The sequence below is a fragment of the Ambystoma mexicanum genome, chromosome 1q, assembly GCF_040938575.1.
Source record: "Ambystoma mexicanum isolate Mex_15411 chromosome 1q, UKY_AmexF1_1, whole genome shotgun sequence".
Classification (NCBI taxonomy): Eukaryota; Metazoa; Chordata; class Amphibia; order Caudata; family Ambystomatidae; genus Ambystoma; species Ambystoma mexicanum.
The window spans coordinates 1,317,356,271-1,317,376,212 of NC_090922.1; the positions used below are offsets into that span (position 1 = coordinate 1,317,356,271).

General features: G+C 45.0%; 1 protein-coding gene across 1 annotated transcript in view; it reads right to left on the bottom strand.

Moving 5' to 3' along the window:
* Nucleotides 1–19,942, bottom strand: part of LOC138546965 (sterol carrier protein 2-like) — a 757,362-nt gene that overhangs the window by 673,913 nt on the left and 63,507 nt on the right. Inside the window, exon 3 of the mRNA XM_069642177.1 lies at nt 10,420–10,491. Within this exon, the coding sequence (XP_069498278.1) occupies nt 10,420–10,491 (72 nt within the window). The remainder of the gene's footprint in view (nt 1–10,419; nt 10,492–19,942) is intronic.

The window sequence follows — 19,942 nt, forward strand, 5'->3', positions numbered from 1 at the left end:
AGAATTTGGTTTTACTTGTCTTGTTGCTGTTGGTCTGCCCTACAGGTAGCTCACCCCACCTTGGGGTCTTGCTTCTCTCACCTATCACAGTGTTTGTTTAGGTCTCGCCCCGCCTCCCTTCTCCCGGTTCCCTGGAGCCACTGAATACCTCGATTATCTGGGTGTGCTCCTTGGGGGGGGTGTCAGGGAGTTTGGTCAATGTGGCACCTCCTCTTCGGCTCCTTTCAGGTGTAATGTATCGGGCAGAGCTTGATGTACCTTCCTGCAGGTTTCCTGCTGCGCCTTGGTTCTGGTGTCATGGTCTGCTTCTCAGGCGGCATGCGCTCTGTGTTGCACTTCAGGGCCAGGTGCTTTTGCTCTTGCTGTAGCAGGGTTGTCAGGTCACGCTGTCGTATTGATCACACGCCGGTGTACGCTCTTCCGTTTCCTTTCACACCTCTCAGGAGGAGCCTCTTCTGCTGAGCTGGTTGCACAGGTTTCTCTTCACTCTTTGTCTCTCCCTCTGTTGGGGGTGGGAAATCTCACCGCTCCCTCATTCTAGGCAAGTACTGTGCACACAGAGGACCAGAAACGATGCCAGCCTTTTGTGCAGAAAGTTTTAAGTCATGACACAATTTAAGTCCCATATAGCCAACACAGATTTTGGGATCTTGAGACTAGGAAGGATTACTTACATCCCCTACTGGGAATGTCCTGTCTTCAAAGGGGAGGGTCATCACCCAGTGGGATCCTGCTTGTCCTGTCCCATAGGGTGGCTCACCATTGGGGAGAGGAGATGAATTCCCTGGATTTGCAACAGTACTTTGAGAAGGAGCTGGAGGTAGATGTTTGGAGGAGATTGTTGAGAGAGGTCTTTTGAGAGGAGCGGTAGGCTGAGATTGTTGGAGGCTGGAGGAAGTTGTACTGAAAGAAGGGAGGTAACATCTGGAGCGGTATTTATTAAGGAGGTTTTAGGAAAGAGTTACTATCTAGAAACAGCTGTATTGAGCAGATTGGAGGAAAAAAGTTACCATATGGAAAGAGTTACACTGAGGAGGCTGGAGGAAGTTATCATTTGGAGGGTAGAGTTGGAGTTTGAGGAGGCAGGAGAAAAGGAAAGCCATGTTTGGGGGCAGGGGTGATGAAGAGAAGCTATGGGAGGAGATAGAGCTGCCAAAGATGAGGAGTAGAGATGGCAGCCACCCTTAGAGCCAGCAAGACTACATGGCTCTTGTAGACTGCACTTGCGCGATCTCAATGTCACTTGGCCTAGTAAGATCTTTTGTCTCTGTCCTCCCTCTGTCCCCCTACCTTGAAACACTTGTGTATAGGCGCATTGTAAATGCCTTATCATATCATCATATCATGGTCCAGGGCAGAATTTAGAGGCGGGAGGAGGAACAAACTGGAGCAACCTAGAGGTCCATGGAGGATACACTGATGAAATCAGGAGGGGAACTCTAGGACATGGAGGTGGTCAGGTGACTAAGAATCCACTAACCTTGTGTCCAAGATCTGGAAGAGCAGACATGTGTAGGAAAAAAATTCAATTGTTTCTACAGTTACTTGAGGAGAACCAAAGACTTTGCCTGGCTGGTGGCCTGCGGGCCTCGAAGGGCACTTACTACTTGTTTGTCCGGAGAGGGTTCGGGAATCCTGCAAAACTGCAACTTTAAGACAAAGGCCTACATAATCGGTTAGACTGAGTGGAGCTGTGATGAGCCCAAACCAAAGACTTTGTAAGACGTTTTGTCTGCACACAATTAGCTTTTGAAGAATGCAACATCCTTTTCTATTTAAATAAACAGTTTCCATGAGAAACACATCCTTGTCTCAGTCTCTTAGTGCATCCCACTCGCGTTACCCATGACTTCAGGAACACCACATAATAGAGCATTTTGTTCAATTGAGGCCATTGCATGGGCTTCTAAGGTATGTGAGGGTATAGGAGTAAGAGACTGACACATGGGTGGCATGTTGACTGAAATACTTTTATTAACAAAAATGCAGGGGAGTTGGAGGAAATCCTACCTAACCTTACCTCTAAGCAGGGTTTGACTGCCTTAGCAAAACTAGCTGTGATGCTGGATATGCCTTTTGGAGGGACAGCGCCTCCTAGTCCTTGTCCTTCCACTTCTCTGTGTGTTCTGTATGTTTTCTGCCACTGGGGTCCAGTCTGGACCTCTGGCAGTGCAGCTCTTCATTTTTCCTTTTAGTAAACAACACCCACAGGACACCCTTATGGCAGGGTATGGGGTGGAGGCAGCGACATGCTGACTTGGTAGTGGCTCTGAGTGTCCTCCCTTTTTGGGACACCCAGCCCCTGTCATAGGAATGAATGGGTTCCTGAAGAAAGGCAAGATGGTCACTGTAGCCTCTTGGTTTATATTTCCTTTACACTTTGTTTCCCAAAGTCCTGGGAAGCCCTGACTCTGTCCCTTTCTTCCTGACTTGCTGTTGGGTGGAAAGACCATGTATGGCTCTGGGGCTGCCTCCCTGTTAGGCAGAATCATATGCAGTACCCTTTGGGAACACTACACACAATTAAGACTACAAGTGTCAGTACAATTTCACCTTTGGTACAAGCCTGCAGTGGCTGAGCATCCAGACTTATCTCAAGAGTAGAGTTACACCAAGGACTAGCAAATACAATGATTCAAACAAACACATAGTCAAGGTTTCTTGGTAAAAGAATTTATTTACACAGTCATTTGGAAAACATTCCACTAGTAAGAGCAACTCAATATCAAAATCTAATACACTACAATACACAACCAATAAGTTTCTGAACAAGTTCAGCTCCCCTGAAGTGGGAGCAAAATGGCACTTACTTTACTTTAAAATGGGGTAAAATTACAAGGTTATAAGAATCAACAGCACAAATACTTTCATAGGCAGGGCAAAGGTTTTCAGTTCACTACAACCAGCAATTCAATTCAATAGGTCTCGGTCAAAGTCAATGGTTCAGTGTCTTGTATAGGATAGCACAATTCCGATAGTAAACGGTTAAGTCTTTGCCACGGATCTTAGAAGAATTTGGTCAGACAAAAAGTTAGATGTTGGTTTAGGGAAGGACAAGCCTTCAAAGTCAGGAAAGTTTCACAAACTTTCACCGCGGCCGAACAGAGTACTGCACCGCACTTGCACAGTACCTTGTAAGTGAAGAAAAGCTGTAGCTGAGGCAGTTGTTCCTGGCAGTTCCTGCAGATCTCGCTGTTCCTGAACTTCAGTCATGGGTACAAGAAGGACATCGGGAGGTTCCTGCACTACCCACGGAAGAGGCCACAAGCTTGGCAAAATGTCAGTTTAAGGTGTGAGTGCCTTAAAGTCCACAAACTGGTTTCCTTCCCACTGGCTATCCGGTTTTCAACAGCACTCTGAAGACAATTCGACCAGAGCAGGGACGGTGTCCAGGGGGCTTGCGAGTTGGTTGTTCCCACCAAACTCAAGGGAAGAAGTTAACCTTGAAGGGATTATCTGTCGATGGAGTTTCAGGCAATTCGGACCTGCAGCAGGGCTTCACCGGTGGACCAGGAGTTGCAGCAGTCTTTTTCCTTCAGCTCGTCTTCGGTTCTTGAGTTCCAGTGGTTGACTCTGCTTTCCAAGTCTCAGAGACCTGCTTTTAAACAGTTTTCCCCCCCATTCATTCCAGCCTGGCTGTCACTCACACAGCAGGGTGGCTGTCCTTGCCGGACAGCCAGCTGGCCAATCACGCCAGAGTGCATTTGGGTCTCCTAGGAGACTAAGAACAGGGAGTGGAGACTAAGCACAGTGAGTTTCGGGCACCTCCCTCACATCCTGTCCACCCCAGACACCTCAGGCGCCAGAGGAAGGCTTCAGCACTGAAGCCCGCCAAAGGCCAGCAAACAAAGGAACCAAACCTGGTTTGGACGCAGAGTTAAACACAAGAAGGACCTTTCCTAAAAGAAATGGTGACAAAAGTCGACCGCAGTCTGTTTTTACAGATAGGTCTTGGTCGCCATATTGAAAAACATGGCGACCCGATTTTTAGCTACCGTTGTTCGCGATCGGGAAAAATCATGGTAGTTTGATCTAAACCCCTGCCACCAGCCATTTAAAGTAGGAAAGGGTAACATTTGACTGTTACATGAGTGTTTTGACTAAGGGGATGCTAGGCAACCCCTCCAGCACTCTATAGGAAGATACTGTGCGCTGGCTCTGTAAATTTAAAAGGAGTAGTAAAGTCAATTTAACTTTACATGCTCCGGGAGACAGTAGTCAGTCCCAGAGAAGGTATTTAAACCTTGGGGGGTCTGAAAGACACCCCTGTGCCACTGCACTGAAGGTGCTGTGTGACACACAGAAAAAGATGATTCCTATGGAGTTGTTTTAAAACCCCATAACCAAAGAACACAAAAGTAAAACACACAAGAAATACATGGAAGAGTGGGAAGAAAAGGCTCACACACTTCCCAGGCAAGAAAATCTAATCCTTGAAATCCAGCAAAGTTGCTGGTGGTCTCAAAAGGTAAGGGAAATTAGCAAATTGTGAGAATTCGCCCTAACACTCCCATCAGACTGACTTCTCAGCTCGTCAGGCTACTCCCGGTCTCCTTTGGAATTCCCACATCTCCTTTGTTGCTTTCTTTGCCCTCTGCAGTGATCTTGCGAGGTCTCTTTAGTATTTATCTGCCTTTTTCCTGCTTATCCTTCTGCCCGGTCTCCAGAAACAGACTCCAGCATCATCAGTGTTTTTTTCCTCGCCCCCTGTCAGTGCCTCGTCGTCCGTTTCCATCCACAGGTCGAGGTCGCTACCCGAGGGGACAGGGCTAACATCTTCTCAACCAAAACCCATGAAGTCCCTCAGGTAAGGTGGGTCATGTAGAGAGCCATTCGTCCTATGCAAGCCACACCTATCTGATTCTGCACGCATTACATGCTCAACGTTGCCTCCAAGACTAATGCACTTTTCCATTGTACTCCATTTGCCTAAGAATCTGGCAGTACGATGCTGCTTTTGTTTGTAATTGTTTGGCCATGTTGGAAACAGGAAAGAGCTACTATGTATATAAAGTTATGTTACTTTTTCACAATGTACTTTAACACGTTTTGATACTTTTACTACACACTGAGGCCAAAAAGCACAAAAAGAGCATATGCACAACAACCTTTTCATAAAGAGTTAGATTAACTCAAATATTAAAATGAAGTATCAGTAGGTTTGTTAAACTGGATACAATGGGGGCGATTTCTGTAGGAGGGAAGTAATGCCACCGGAGAAGTGTAAATCACACATTTCATGTGTGTGTGTTTGTTACAAATCGGATTAATAGAAAGAATAAACCCAATTAGTGTGCACTAGAAAGACTCAATAAAGCGCAATGAGATTCAGATTAAGGATTCAGGACATGGCTGACAAGAGTCCTAAGCACATCTCATGAGGCGGCGTTCTGTATGTAAAGGAATTGCAGTCTGACCTACACGTGATGTCACCAAGGAAAGCCAGCCATTTCAAATAACATGGAGAAACACTTGTCATTTACTGCCTTCAATAAAAGTCATAATGCATCAGCCGTGTGTTACTGTAAAGAAGCTTCACATAACTTCTGACTGAAACCAGCATCACCTGCAAATATTGGCGATTCCATCCTCACGATGACACTATTTTACATCATGGTCACATGAACAGGTTCACCCAAAATCCATCTTGAAGAGAAAATCCCTGAAGACCTCTGTGGCAACCTACCTGCTTGGGCACTGAGATCTATGCGTCATCTGTAAGACGCAGGCTCAAATACCGAAAAGGCCAACTCAGCCTTTCATCCTTCTGGGCTCGATAAATGATTACCAACCTCGTTTGGGGTATAACAATTGTATTAAAATGTTCCATGTACAGCTCTTTGGCGAAATTGATACATTGTTCTAACTGATAAGATGTGCAATAACCATGCACTAAACTCAAAAAAGGGTGGCAGGGGGAGGAGGGGCTGGGGTTCACCTAAGCTTTCCTAATAACACTTGCCAACTCGTATTCACGTAACATTATTGTCTGAAAAGCGTACCCTTTAAAGTAAAACTTGAGCAGGTAATGATGCACACCAAACAGCTCAGGTAGGCATTAGAAACCTTATTGCTCAGGGGGAGAACACAAACAATGACAGAAGAAGGCAAAAACATCTAAAGGTATTTACTATCCTATCACAAAAAAAGTCTACAATCTACAGGGAATGTCTTTGGAAATCCCCTTGCTAGAAACAGACTAACTTTAATTTGGTGTGCTGCTTGCTGTCTGGCCAAGGACACAACACAAAATATTAACCATAGCATTTGCAGGAAATGAGTGCCATCAACTTCCAGTCAACATTGCACAAGTTTGCCAGTGTCATCTTTCTTGGCAGAACAGGCCACCCAACATTGGGCACTGGCTTGTGCAGATACTAGCTACTACCAGCCGATGGGACCCAATGGAGCACAAAGTTCTAATTGAGGAACTAAACAGGTCTTTGGTGTACATTCGGCTTAATCTGAGGACTGCAGAACAATACTGTCCATAGAAGATCCCTACATACGCCAAATCAGATAGGAAAAGGCAGAGCACTTTTCCAAAGCCAAGCTGCTTAGTGGGAAATCATGACTCTGCACCTGGATCTCAGAACAAGCGCTGTGAAACACTAGAATCTTATTCATTATGCACTGCCATTCTAGTCCCAGTACAGGATCTGCTTTCAGGAAACATCTCCTTGCCTGTCACAATCCACTTTTGTGAGGCACTTCTGTTCTTTAGGGCACCAGAGAAAGCACCATCCAGATCTGATGTCGGTTATCAGGTAGCAGTTCCTCTAGACTTCTGACCCATTCATCATATGTGCCTCTTGAATCCAGAAAACAATGTATCTTGCCTGCTGGTATGTCGGCCTGGTCAGTAGACACAGGTTTTTCAAAGGTAAAACATGTTACATCTGGAAAAGGATTTTCTAGGCATCCTCCACTTTGGTCTCGGTAGATAACTAATGTCAGGCCTCAGGCAGAGCAGTGGTGGAGCTGGTCTTGGCCAGGAATAAGGAAGTTAATGTAGCTATAGCCCAGAATTGTGGATACCCACAAAGAGACTTAAGTGAGCCAGGTTAGAAAGCATGCCACACCTCCTGCCACACAGAAAAATAGAACAAAAGATCAGCAAGGGTGATACCACTGGCAACAGAAGGGAGCAAATGTTACCCATGTGTACTGAGAGTCAAATTGTGCCTATGGCATTACCACCAAGTACAGGCTAACCCAATCTCTATTCTGTCACACATGAATCCCACTGATGTTTGCAGCCATTGGCGATAACTTGTCATTTAGGTGAAAGTCAAAACCACACTAACCCTACAGTGAAATTCGCAGCATTTGATCCCAGGGGCTGGGGTGCTTCAGTTACGAGAGACCATCCCATTCATAAAGCACCCGATTTATAAATACAAAACACATCAGAAACTTACTATACAAATACACCCAAAATACATACCCCAGGACCTTCACTTTGAACAGCCAAAACAATACAGCACTCCAAAAAGGTGCTCACAGATACATAATCCTATTCAAGCCATGTTCCACAGGGGTCAGTCTTTGGTTCCGTTGTATTCTTCCTTTGCAAATGCTTCATTAAAGCTTTCAATGACTTCAGGATAGCCTTTTAAATGAGGACTGTCACATCATCTACTTTTTCCTTTTCTTTGAAGATTCCCTGCACGTTTCTTTTGTTTGTCTACCTAATAATCCTACTTCAGTGAAGTCGCGTCGCTCAGTAGACTAACGTGTCGCCTAAAGGGATCAGGGATATCATGGCCATAGGTTTTAATGTCTGCAGGTCCACTCCACTCTTCATCCTTCAAACAAGTGCCATTAACTTGGACGACAAAATAAACACATGTTTTGTCCAGAGGGCCAGTATGCCTCCATTCTCTTAAGGGATGAACCTGTGCTATACAGATACACGTCATGCTATAGTCTGGTAGATTACGCCATACTAATACTCCAGATTTGCTTTCATCAACCAATCAAAACCAAGATTCTCTTCTTTCCATTTTCTCCTCTCACCCCCATTTCTTTTCCCCCCTGCTAGGAAATCCTTTCTCGTCCTGTCCTTGTAGTGATTGTATAATACTTATTCTCCTACCCCATTCCTCATCTACCTATGCTTCAACATCTTAGATCAACAAAGTTCACATTCCCTCGGTCGAGTCTGCAACACCATTTTCTCATGTCATTCTTGTATGTCTCTACTACTTTAACTCTTTCCTTTTTGCCCAATGTCCCCATTGGATCTTGCTTACTCAGCGACTTCAGAATTGTCTGCTTGCTTGATATTTAGCCTTCCCCTTTTAGACCTTTCCTCTACAGGTCCTGGTCATTGTCATGGTGTTGCTCATCGCCAATGGATCATTTTCAAATTGTTTGTATTGTCTTCAAATATATACATTGTGTTATGTTTCTTATACAGACCCTCACTCTTTTTGTCAGACTATCAGGGTCTCTGAAATCTTTACAAACTGCAAACCCAACAATCGTAATTCCATCAAATAACTAATGGCTTATGAAAGTAGGGTCAGGAAACTGATTAAGGAAACTCTGGGAACATGGAGTCTAGTTTTCATTCATATGTAAAACCAGATCAGAGCGAACCTGTCTTGGTGTCCATTCTGTAAAATAAGGCATTCAGAATATGGTTGGAAGTAACTGAGATAAAGCTTGGCTATCACAAAGCACTCGCAAAATAACTTAGGAACACTTGGTACTTATAAGGTGTCCTCTCAAACAATGCTTTGCAACCGACAATACGGACAGAAAGTTGTGCAGCAACGCAAGGAGCTTGGAGTACAAGAGAGTTCCGAGCCAGGACCCGAGCACTCAAGGAGATGAGGCACAGTGTTTGTGAGGGACCTTTAGGGTTTGTACTGCAAACAACAGTTTTGCCAAACCCTGACTCAAGAGGTCCGCTGTCACCTCGAACCTTCACTCATCGAAAGATCATGGCTTTCTCGAACTGCAATTTTATTAAATTATGATATCATTAATGCATGTACTTGATTTCTATGGAATATGAATGATTTTATAATTACATGTTTGGCAGATTTAAAATTCTATATTGGATCTGCGCTATATTTACGACCCTCAGCCTTGAAAAAGACCCGTTCAAACACGTGTTGGCTGTATAACGCTGGGACATGTTAGCCCAGCGTTTTTCTTCGGCTGATCTTTGATTGCATTCAGAATTGGTATGCTCTTACCAGAAAGGCATGCACTAAAAGACTTTGATATTCATTTGCAGTTGTTATTGAATACGATGTCATAATAGGAATTGAGTTTTGAAACCCAGAAACCTTAATAATGTTCAATTAATTTAAATCTGGGTTGGCACGATTATGCTTCTGTAAACCTCTTTTCACTTGTCATATTACTGAGGCTAGGGGGCACAGCCACTCTTTTTACGCAGGCAAAGGCTGCAACCACCATTCACATGAGAACATAATAGGCGCATTATAATCTGCATTACATTGCCCCAGCACAGTGACGCAGATTTAGGAGTGTAAGTAATGCCACCATCCTGACTGGTCTGGGAATGCCATCTCAACTCTACAAGAATATAGCACTCATTTTCAGAAATCTTGGGAGAGCACCTACATTTCACGGAAGAACAGCTGTACTTTGAACAGTAGACTACCAGGACTCTCTGCCTTTCACAGCAAAGAGCCCAAGCACTGAATGGACACCCAGGCAGCACATCCCTCGTACTATCCTGAGCACATATGGCTGGCAGAATAAGAAGCTTTCACTACCATTGTGCCCCATTTCAGACCTCAGTGCGCTTACTGCCCATCAGGGGTGGACTGGGAACCAAAAGAGGCACAAGAAATAATGTTGAAAAGTAGCCCCATATTCCAGATTTTCAGCAAGGTCAACACTTTTCCATTAAAAAAATTTGGAAATAAAATAGGTTACCACACAAAAGAGGCCCAGGGTGCAGAGGCCCAGGGTGCGGAGGCCCAGGGTGCGGAGGCCCAGGGTGCAGAGGCTTACCGGGAAATCTCCAGAGTTCCCTATAGGCGTGTCCAGCCCTGTTGCCAGTTACCAGTTCCTACTAGCCATTCAGAGGCACTAGTCTGACCTGAATCCTACTAGCTTACAGAACAAGGAATCATGATATTTGTCAGTCCCACTTGCCAGCTGTATTAAAAGGGGGCGTGGCCGAATCTGCCATGTAATTGGTTTACACTGATATTGACGATTGCACCACACCAACAAGATTGATGGAGCCAATTCTGCATCATGGCTTTAACAAAAAAAAAATACTTTATCAGATTTGCCGATTCAGTACTACCTTAATGAGCAAGATATCATGTCAGCAAGATCTAAAAAATAATGCACACATGGTCCCAGGCAAGCAGGTACAAATACTCCTGTTGGAAAATACGAAACAGTAAATATGACATGGCATACCATAAACATAGCCCACGCAGGCCTGCTCCACCGCCGTGTAAGGAATGCCCGCATCTGCTAAAGCCTTCTGGCCTGTAGAAAAGAAAAGAGAAAAATGAAAGAAATAGAGGAACATTCAACATCTAGCAAAGAAAGAACAGGCTACCATGCGAAGAAAAAAACAGTTTCCATACATTCTGAGCATTGATTTAAGACGGTCGTGGCAGGCCCAACATATGCGTTATATTTATTTAGCAATTTAACACCCTTACTAAAAAGGTACATTGTACTTTGGGAAATACAGAGCACGAGGACTGCCACATACTGAGTAAACATGGACTAGCTGTTAAATGCAGCCAACAAAAGCTGGCCATTTGCATTGGTTGAAGTAAGCCTGCAACAAGATACAAAGATTGAGACCACTCACTACAAACTAAACTTTCCTTGGGTACTTAACCCAAGAAGCATTACCTTAAAACCTAGAACGAAAGCGCAGTGAAAAGGCTACATAAGGAGTCCAGAAAATGCAGGTTTTCCATACATGGGAGCTACACAAGGTAGAAGCACGTACAATAAGGATAGACCGAGTTCACGAAAAACGTGAAAGCTGCCGAAAAAGAGCATGCACCTACAGAACATGTAATGCGCATGCAGGGTTGCTTCAGAGCGCCAACCATGGGCTGGGAAGAGTCGTGGTGTGCAGGAGGATGAAAGACCATAATGCAGAAGCGCCATCAAGGCGTGGCCAAGGGGGGCCACGGTCACCCTTACGAAAACGCTGCCCCGCCCGCCTCTTATGATTGCAACTTCGTGTGCCACGGCCACCCCAAGATTTCCAGTGACCTCATCAGGCCACCCCTATGAAAAATGTCTGGGGGCGCCACTGCCATAATGGGAAAAGGTTAAGTGCTACTCTCCGTCCATCCTTTTTTAGCCTTCATAGCCGTTTCTTCCTCCACAGATGCTCCTTCCTTGTTAGATGTGGTCTTAGTGTCCCATAATGGCACAGGCAGTCATTAGATGGCACTAAAGCGCCACCTATACCCCAAACCTATTGCATTAGAGTACAGAGAGGAAGAAATGGCATGTGAGGAGAGGCACAAAGCTTGCAGGTGTTTGGTTATTTACCCACCCATTGACTGCCCATGGCCATGCTAACCCCATGACCATTCCCAGGCTCTTCCTGCCCCATGCTGGCCAAAACACCTCCTCATGGGATCTCTTTGAGCTAGGTTCATCAAACCTTACCATCAAACGTTGCACTCAAAGTGCCTGTAACTGATATTTTAAAGCTGGCACCTGAGAGTTAATGATTTAACTGGAGCTGCAGACACACTACGGGTGTAATAAAAATGTCTTAACCAGGTCTGCCTTCTGCCACTCGATTTATAAGCACTATGTTTGCCTTTTACGTTACTATATTTATATAGTGCACCAAATGACCAGGGGGTTTATGGTCGCAGACAACAAGTAACACATAGTGCATACCAAAAGCAAAAAGAAGATAACATAGCCCAACAGAGACCAATCTAATCAACATCATCTAAAAAGCCAGGTGTTCAATTTTTTCCTGAATATTGAAGTAGAACTTTATTTCCCCAAGATAAGGTGGGATGGCATTTCCAGGCTCTAGGAGCAGCAAGAAAGAAAGCACATTTCTCCACCTGCATTTATTTGCATGCCAGAATGTTGAGTTTATTCGAGGTGTTAGATCTAAGGGTCCTAATGCAGTCTTTGTTAACCAGGGCTTCACTCAGATATAGGGGACTTACCCCTGTCAGACATTTGTGCGTAATCAGGAGAAGGCGAAATTGAATTCTAGCCTCAATAGGAAGCCAATGCAAACTGTGTCTGGCCTCCGACACATGATCCCTCCTCTTGAGACCAGTGATGACTAACGGCGCTATTATGCAAGGTTTGCAATCTGGCACTGCCTGACTTAGCAATGCCCACCAGCAGACTACTCCCATAGTCAACTTTAGACCCTATGATAGCTCTGTATAATGTCTTGCACCTAATTTGGGAGAAATAGGGACAAATCTGCGCCAACAATTTAATGTAATAGGCAGTAGACGAGACTAAGCTGCTCACATGAGCTCGCATATTCAATTTCTTGTCCAAGTAAACTTCAAAAGTTTCATTTTTTTCCCGGTTTTAATATCACAGCCTGCTACTAGAAAATGGGTATATTCCGTGCCCATCTTTCGTAGTTTTGCCTCTGTACCCAACACCATTAATTCAGTCTTCTCTTTGTTTAAAGCCAGGTCATTAATTACCATCGAGGTTTCAATTAGATGATATATTCTATTAACAGACTCTTCATCATCTCGATGATTGCCCGATAATGGGATGACACACTGCGTGTCATCCTCATAGTTTGTGAAACCAACTTTATTTTCTTCCAGGAAATCCAAGAAGGGCACAGTGAACATATTATAAAGGGAGTGGGCCAAACAGGTCCGTTGTGGCACTCCATAGCCCAGGACCGGCAGTTCAGCTTCTGCATCCTTACTGCACACTCTACACCAGCAAATGTTCAGAAAACAGCTGATCCATAGGGCAGCATTGTCCGAAAAACCCGCCGCATCGTTGAGTCTGTTGACCAGCAGCCTGTAGTCCACCAGGTCAAACGCAATGGATAAATCAAGGAGCATAAGCATCGCAGTTTGCCCTCTGTCCATAATCTGAAGCAGTCTGGATTTCAAGTCGAGCTGGGCCGTTTCCATCCCATGCCCCAGCATGAACCCTGACTGCCATTTATTAAGGATCCCAGTGTCCTTCAGGTGTGTCGAGACCTGATCATAAGCTACACGGTCTAAGATTTTGGACAAAAACAAAGTGTTTGTAATAGGGAGGTAGTTAGTTGGTGTCTCTAGCATAATCCTGGCTTTTTTAGCAACAGGGCTAGCCAAGCTTTTTTCAAATTTATCGGAACATAGTTCTCTCTAAAAGTAGCATTAACAAATGTACAAAGAATAATCAATGTAGAAGAACAAGCCTTAACCATTGGTGAGCAAGCGTCCTCTTTGCAGCTAGTTGGTTTAAGATTTTCAATCATTTCATAAGCAAGTTCTGCTTATATGATATGATAGTTTATTTATATAGCGCCTATACACAATGTGTTTCAAAGCATTTCAAGGCAAGGGAAGGAACCAGGGAAAATACAATTAAATTCTTACAGGCCATGAACAGTAAGGATGTGAAATTAACAATCATACTCGGCCTGACGACATTTCAGATAGTGCAAGAGGTAAGACATTGATAAGGAAGGGGGGAGGAAAGTGGGAAGGAAAGGGAAACAGGCGACTACCGTACTAGGCCTGACGATATTTCTGGTAGAGTCGGAGAAAACAAAAAGTGATGGAGAGGGGTGCAGAAAGGGAGGGGAAGAACAAAACAAGCGACTATTGTACTAGGCCCAATGACATTTCAGATAGTGCAGGGGTGGGAGATACAAACAATTAAGGGGATGGGGAGGAGACAGCAAGGTTGCTATCATACTAGGTCCAGGGAAAAAAAAATCTGATAGAGTAAGGGCATAGAAGAAAGCAAGGAGGGGAGGAGATAGGAAAAGGGAGAAGGGGAGAGGAGGAGAGAATAGAGTAAGCAGTCAAAAGGAGTGGAGAAGCAAGATATCTCAATGCTTATAATACCAAACCCAAGACCCTTCCAATAGGATGAGATTTGTTATCTCACTCCTTCCAGTACCAAACCTGAGACCCTTCACATGGGATGAGTTGTGATATCTCAATGCTTCTAATACCTAACCTGAGAGACTTCCAATAGGATGAGATTTCATATCTCACTCCTTCCAATACCAAATCCGAGAAAAATTCTGATAGCATGAGATGTGATATCCAACTCCTTCCCATTACAAACCTGAGATTCTTCCTGTAGCATGAGATGTGACACCTTCCCATTCCTAATCTGAGACCCATCCTTCCAAATCTGAGACCTATGACATAGGTTTGAAGTTCCACTGATTAGGTGGTCTCTTAGATATACAAACAGCTAATCTGGTCATCTGGCTAATCTCAATGTTGTGTTTTATACTATTCAGCGTACCCAACATGGCTTCCTGAATGGAGGTACAGCAGGCCACATCTTTCACAATAGTTTCTTTTTTTTAAAGATATGGATGTTCCAGTTCTCTCAAAATCTTAAAAATTCTTTCGATTCTGTTTGAGCTTTATCAATCCTAACGTCAAACAAGATTTCTTTTGGTGCGATGACAGCCGTTTAAATATCTTGGCAGCCCTTTTATATGCCTCCCTATCTTGAGGGTCCTGGGAGGTTCTTCAAGTATACAAACACTTGGTTTTGAATGATTTAAGTTTTTGGAGATCTGGGGAGAAAGCAGGCATTACCCGTTCTTTCCTCGACCTGCTTCATCTACAAAGGGGACAAGATATTAGTTGCCTCTTCAATGGTATTTTGGCGGGCTTCCATATCTTTGCCTGTGTAAGATTCTTGACCTGCTCCACCAAAGGCAGAAGCCAAGGTTCCAAAGTATCTTGTGTCAGTTTCTTCACATTCCTGGATAGTATGGAAAAAATGTTCACCTCCCTTATTTGGAATTGTTTTTCCCAACTATAGTAAAGTGAACGAGAAAATGGTCTGACCACAGACATGGAGATACCATCACATCAGTAATGATAGCCTTATGCATGGCCACCCAATCTAATATATTACCTTTATTGTGCGTAGGGGATTTGATAAGTTGCTCATAGCCCAAATTTGCCAATGATTCTTGAAAAAAACCTAGCTTGAGAATCATTCTCGTTACCCAAACAGTAGTTAAAATATCATAGGCCAAACGCTCTAGTATTGGGTTTAAGATGCAGTACCAGGATATTACACAGTTGGTTAGCAAACTCTGACATGGTAGATAGGGGTTGTGTGGGAGGCATGGTATCACAAGTAGACACACACAAGAACTGCGGGTTTCAAAACCTGTATTGATGGCTAAAAAGAGGTTGGAAAACTCCTATCTTGCCTTATAACTAAGATGGGAGTATTCTTGACCATCAACCAAAAAGAAAATACAGTCCTAGTCAGTGCTTATCAAAATAAAATGGCCTACACTAATTAACCTAATGCCTAACCTCTTTCTAATACAATAAATGTGAAAATGTAATATGGAATGCAAAAAGACAAATCAATATTCAAAACAAAAGGTCAATATGGCTGAGTAAACTCCCTTCCCCCTTGTTTTTCAGCACGGTGTAAGGTGGCACACTTGGACCTTGTGACACACTCTGGCTTGGGACACAAGGATACAGTTTGTGCCGTGGACCAGGGCTCACTTGGCCTTCCACAAACAGTCTAGTAATACAGTTAAACAAAATGTTGTTTCTTTCTGGTTACCACAATTCAGTACAGGTTTCCCTCTGCCGGGCTCAAACCTTTCAATCCCAATTTGTGGGGGGTTCCCTTCCCCCAAGCTTCAATCACACCTTTATAGGCTCCCCTCTGTCGGGCTCAAGCCTCCATTCACTTTCCTTCCGCTGTCAAAGACTTTCAAAACTGCGAGGCTTTTGCTCTTACCTCGGCATCAACACTTCGACCTTCTTTCCTCAAACGTCACTTTTTCTCTCCTACACAAAGGCCTCTTGGTAAATGTAGTTTCGAGCACAGTACTTATTTAAAAGTTCAAATATATCTCCCACATCCAGGTTTCCATTTTCCAGAGTCAAACCTAACAGTTCAAATCTTGTACCCGCCGCTTCTACAGCATCAGTCATTTCACAGAGACTTTCGATTGGGAAATCTTTTGCCGGACCACTCTGTTACTTTATATCTTTAAATTACTGTTTTTTACAATGCTTCGCTTTCTCCGCGTCTTATCGGCACACGCAGAGCCTTCATTCGTTGGATACTGTTGCTGTCAAGTTTCATTTAACACAGACTGGACTTTAATTGCTTTCATAAACTCACCGGCTGTGTTAATTCATTTTCACCTTTCGCTGCTTTGATCCTGAAGTCAAGGCTGATACCACAACTGCTGCTGGTGGCTGGTATCCTTGAAACACAAATGAGGTTTGCCTCTTCTCTCTGGCCGGGCTTCCTTGCGCAAACTTCAAGGCCCTTCGGAGGCAACGATCTCTCGCTGGGGTGTCCAAGGTTTCTCTGTACCTCGGTTCCGTACCTCGGCTTGTCGCTCTGCTCCACCTGGTTCGCGGTCACTCTGGAAGAACTGCTCCTTCTCGTGCATCACCTTGCTCAGAGTGTGTCTCAGTATTCCACCTTTATACATATGCTGAGAGCTATGTCATGACCCTTGCCCCTGGCCCTCACTGGCAAGTCAGCCTTCCAGTTAGGGCCAGGTCAAAGGCCTTAAAACCTCATTCAAGACTCTCTTGGAGTCAGTCCTGTCGCCTTTGGCGCCAGGCTCATAACCATCATGTAGACCAACATTAGAATGGGACTATTTACTTGGGACTATTTAACTTGGGGCGGGGGGGTCAGCCAACATGGAGGCACACACATAGCTTAGTTACAAGGAACTGAGCTATGTAGTCTAGTCTTTTGGGTGTGGCAGGCCTTGGACTACTTTACCTGGACTACTTTGGGTGTGGCAGGCCTGGGACTACTTTACCTGGACTACTTTGGGTGTGGCAGGCATGGGACTATTTTACCTGGACTACTTTACCTGAGACTATTTAAACCACACCCAAACAGCAGAACATGCTTTGCCTTCTTCTGCTGTGGGCAGCGCAACGCTCACCGTGTCCAGTTCTTTGATGCCAGCTTACCTGAAACCAAGGACCTGCAGAGAGAGAAAGAACACTACCCTGTCTTCAAGCCATCGCTGGCTTCAGTTCCACTCACCTGAAGGTACGAACTCCATCCTCCGGCACTGCATGCATCCTGGAATATCATAACCTGAAAAGAGGAGAAAGAAAGACAAATTAGTAAGCGTTTACTGACGTTTCCTCCCGAATGAAGAAAGCCACACAATTCTTACCTGGGTAGTCATCTCCTGGTCAGCATCTTTGCTGGAACATTATGGCGCTCCCTGCTCCATCGCAACCTGCAAGGAGAGAAAAGATACAGGTTAGCAATATAAAAGGCAAAACAGCGCTGCGCACCACGCATTAGTCACTGGACAGCATCGCGCACACCGCGCTTTCGCCTACCGCCCCATGCTCATCTTCAAACTGCATGACAACACCAAAATAACTTTCCATACCTAAAAGGAAAGAAGCAAGACATTATTATTCGAACAAAGAGGAACATAAGAACTGCATATAAAGACTGTAAAGCAGCAAACCTACGGAGTCGCAGCAGGCCTGGATTCCCACAGGGGTGCTTGCACCAGTGAAGTAACTTGGTCGCTGCTCGCCCCCCACATCTACGCGCCTCTGCCACGAGGAGCAGGACGGAGAATCCACCTTTTACAATATTAAGATAAGGAGAAGGCCCAAGAGGGAGGAAGGAGTTGAGGCCAAGGGAGGTGGGAAAACATAGACAATCTGGTATTGAATCCAGCTCTCCTATGTTGCAGACCCATCTTTAACCAAAGGCCTTACCACGGGACCGGGACAGGGTTCGAGAATGCAAATCATCCAACAAGGGCTGGGTGGCGTCCCCGTGGTTACCAGGTGAGCATAACAAGCTAAAAGGTACCAGGTGTATGTAAATACGATTAAGTGCCTGACCCTGCCTGATATTATTAGTGGGGCATTTCCAATGTATTGCATGGGTGGTACTCCTTTTAGCCTCAGATCTCCTCTTCCTTGGCTCAGTGTTTGTGTAGGAAAGGAGGGCGGGGGATCTGGTAATTGTAATATCCTATAAAATAGGATGGGACAGGGGTATTTGGAAAGGGTGGATACCATATCTTGCCACCGGGCGTTCCTCCCCCACTGCCCGAGGACCCCTCACCCAGGTGATCCTCCCGCACTTGTCCATCCCCAGGATCTGGATCCAAAGGTGATGGCTGTGCCCTGGCCACCAAGGGATCCCCGGGGTCTAGGCAGCAAAACATCCTCTGGTTTTTCACAAGGTCTATAGACCAATAACAAATTATAAGTAATTTCTGTATTTGTTCCGATTTTATTATTACCATTTCACATCCCACCATGCCCAATGTCTCCATTTCCCATGCATAAAGATTTGTTTTTAAGATAAAGGCAACCCCCCCCCCCTTTGCCCTCTTGTCTGTCTTGGCACAAAATACTATAGCAGGAGGAACAGCCAGTGCAAGAGTGGGTCCTGCTGTGCCTTAACACCATGTTTCCGTAAGAGCACAAATGTCGAAGTCCTGGTTAGTGATACATGTAGCCACATCCAGGGCATGTTTAAGAAGAGACCTGGTATTCTATAACACTATTTTAAGCTGGCTAATATCTTTCGTGTTCACACAGGTCCCTTTATCTAATTGTGCATTCATAATGTGTACTTCTTGTGTGACATGCTTCACACAATCATCCCTACTTTGTGTCATCATATTTGGTAGCGAGGTCATCGCATCTATATGCTGTTCGCCCCTATACGCATCTGTTTTTATCACAATAATATTGACAGTTTCTGGAATAATCAGTGTAGAGGAGGGGTGCACAACTTACTGCCCGCAGGCCAGTTGCGGCCCGCTATGCGGTTTTGTCTGGCCCGCCAGCAACAAAGAATTTCCTAATGGAGTGCGGCCCGCATGCAGCATCGGCCGCCCTCCATGAGGATAAATCTTGGTTGGTCTTCCGGGCCAGACGAAACACTGACCCTCATTGGCTGAGTGCACACGTACCACGTAGCTCCTACGAGCCACGTAGTCCGTGTGTGCTGCACCAATGGCGTGCCAGCAGTACAGCTGGCGTGGTCAATAAGGCTTGATACCGGAAGGCATTTCAGCCTTGCCACGCCAGCCGTAGTAACACAAACCTCGCTAGTGTTCCACCTAGCCTGCCTTCCAGCACGTTGGATAAGTAGGGGGTCGGGTCTGCCTGTCAGTATGTTTTTGTGTTTATGTTGAGATGCAGTGGTGGGAGGGGTGTCGGGTCTGCCTGCCTGTATGTTTGTTTTTGTGTGTATGTTGAGATGCAGTGGTGTGTGTGTGTGTGTGTGTGTGTGTGTGTGTGTGTGTGTGTGTGTGTGTGTGTGTGTATGTTGAGATGCATTGGTGTGTGTGTGTGTGTGTGTGTGTATATGTTGAGATGCATGTGTGTGTGTGTGTGTATATGTTGAGATGCATTGGTGTGTGTGTATGTTGAGATGCATTGGTGTGTGTGTGTGTGTGTATGTTGAGATGCATTGGTGTGTGTGTGTGTGTGTGTGTATGTTAAGATGCATTGGTGTGTGTGTGTGTGTGTATGTTGAGATGCATTGGTGTGTGTGTATGTTGAGATGCATTGGTGTGTGTGTGTATGTTGAGATGCATTGGTGTGTGTGTGTGTGTATGTTGAGATGCATTGGTGTGTGTGTGTATGTTGAGATGCATTGGTGTGTGTGTGTATGTGTGTGTGTGTGTGTGTGTGTGTGTGGGGAGGGGGTGGGGGTGGGGGGGGTTGAGGGGGGGAGTCGGGTGTGCCTGCATGTTTGTTTTTGT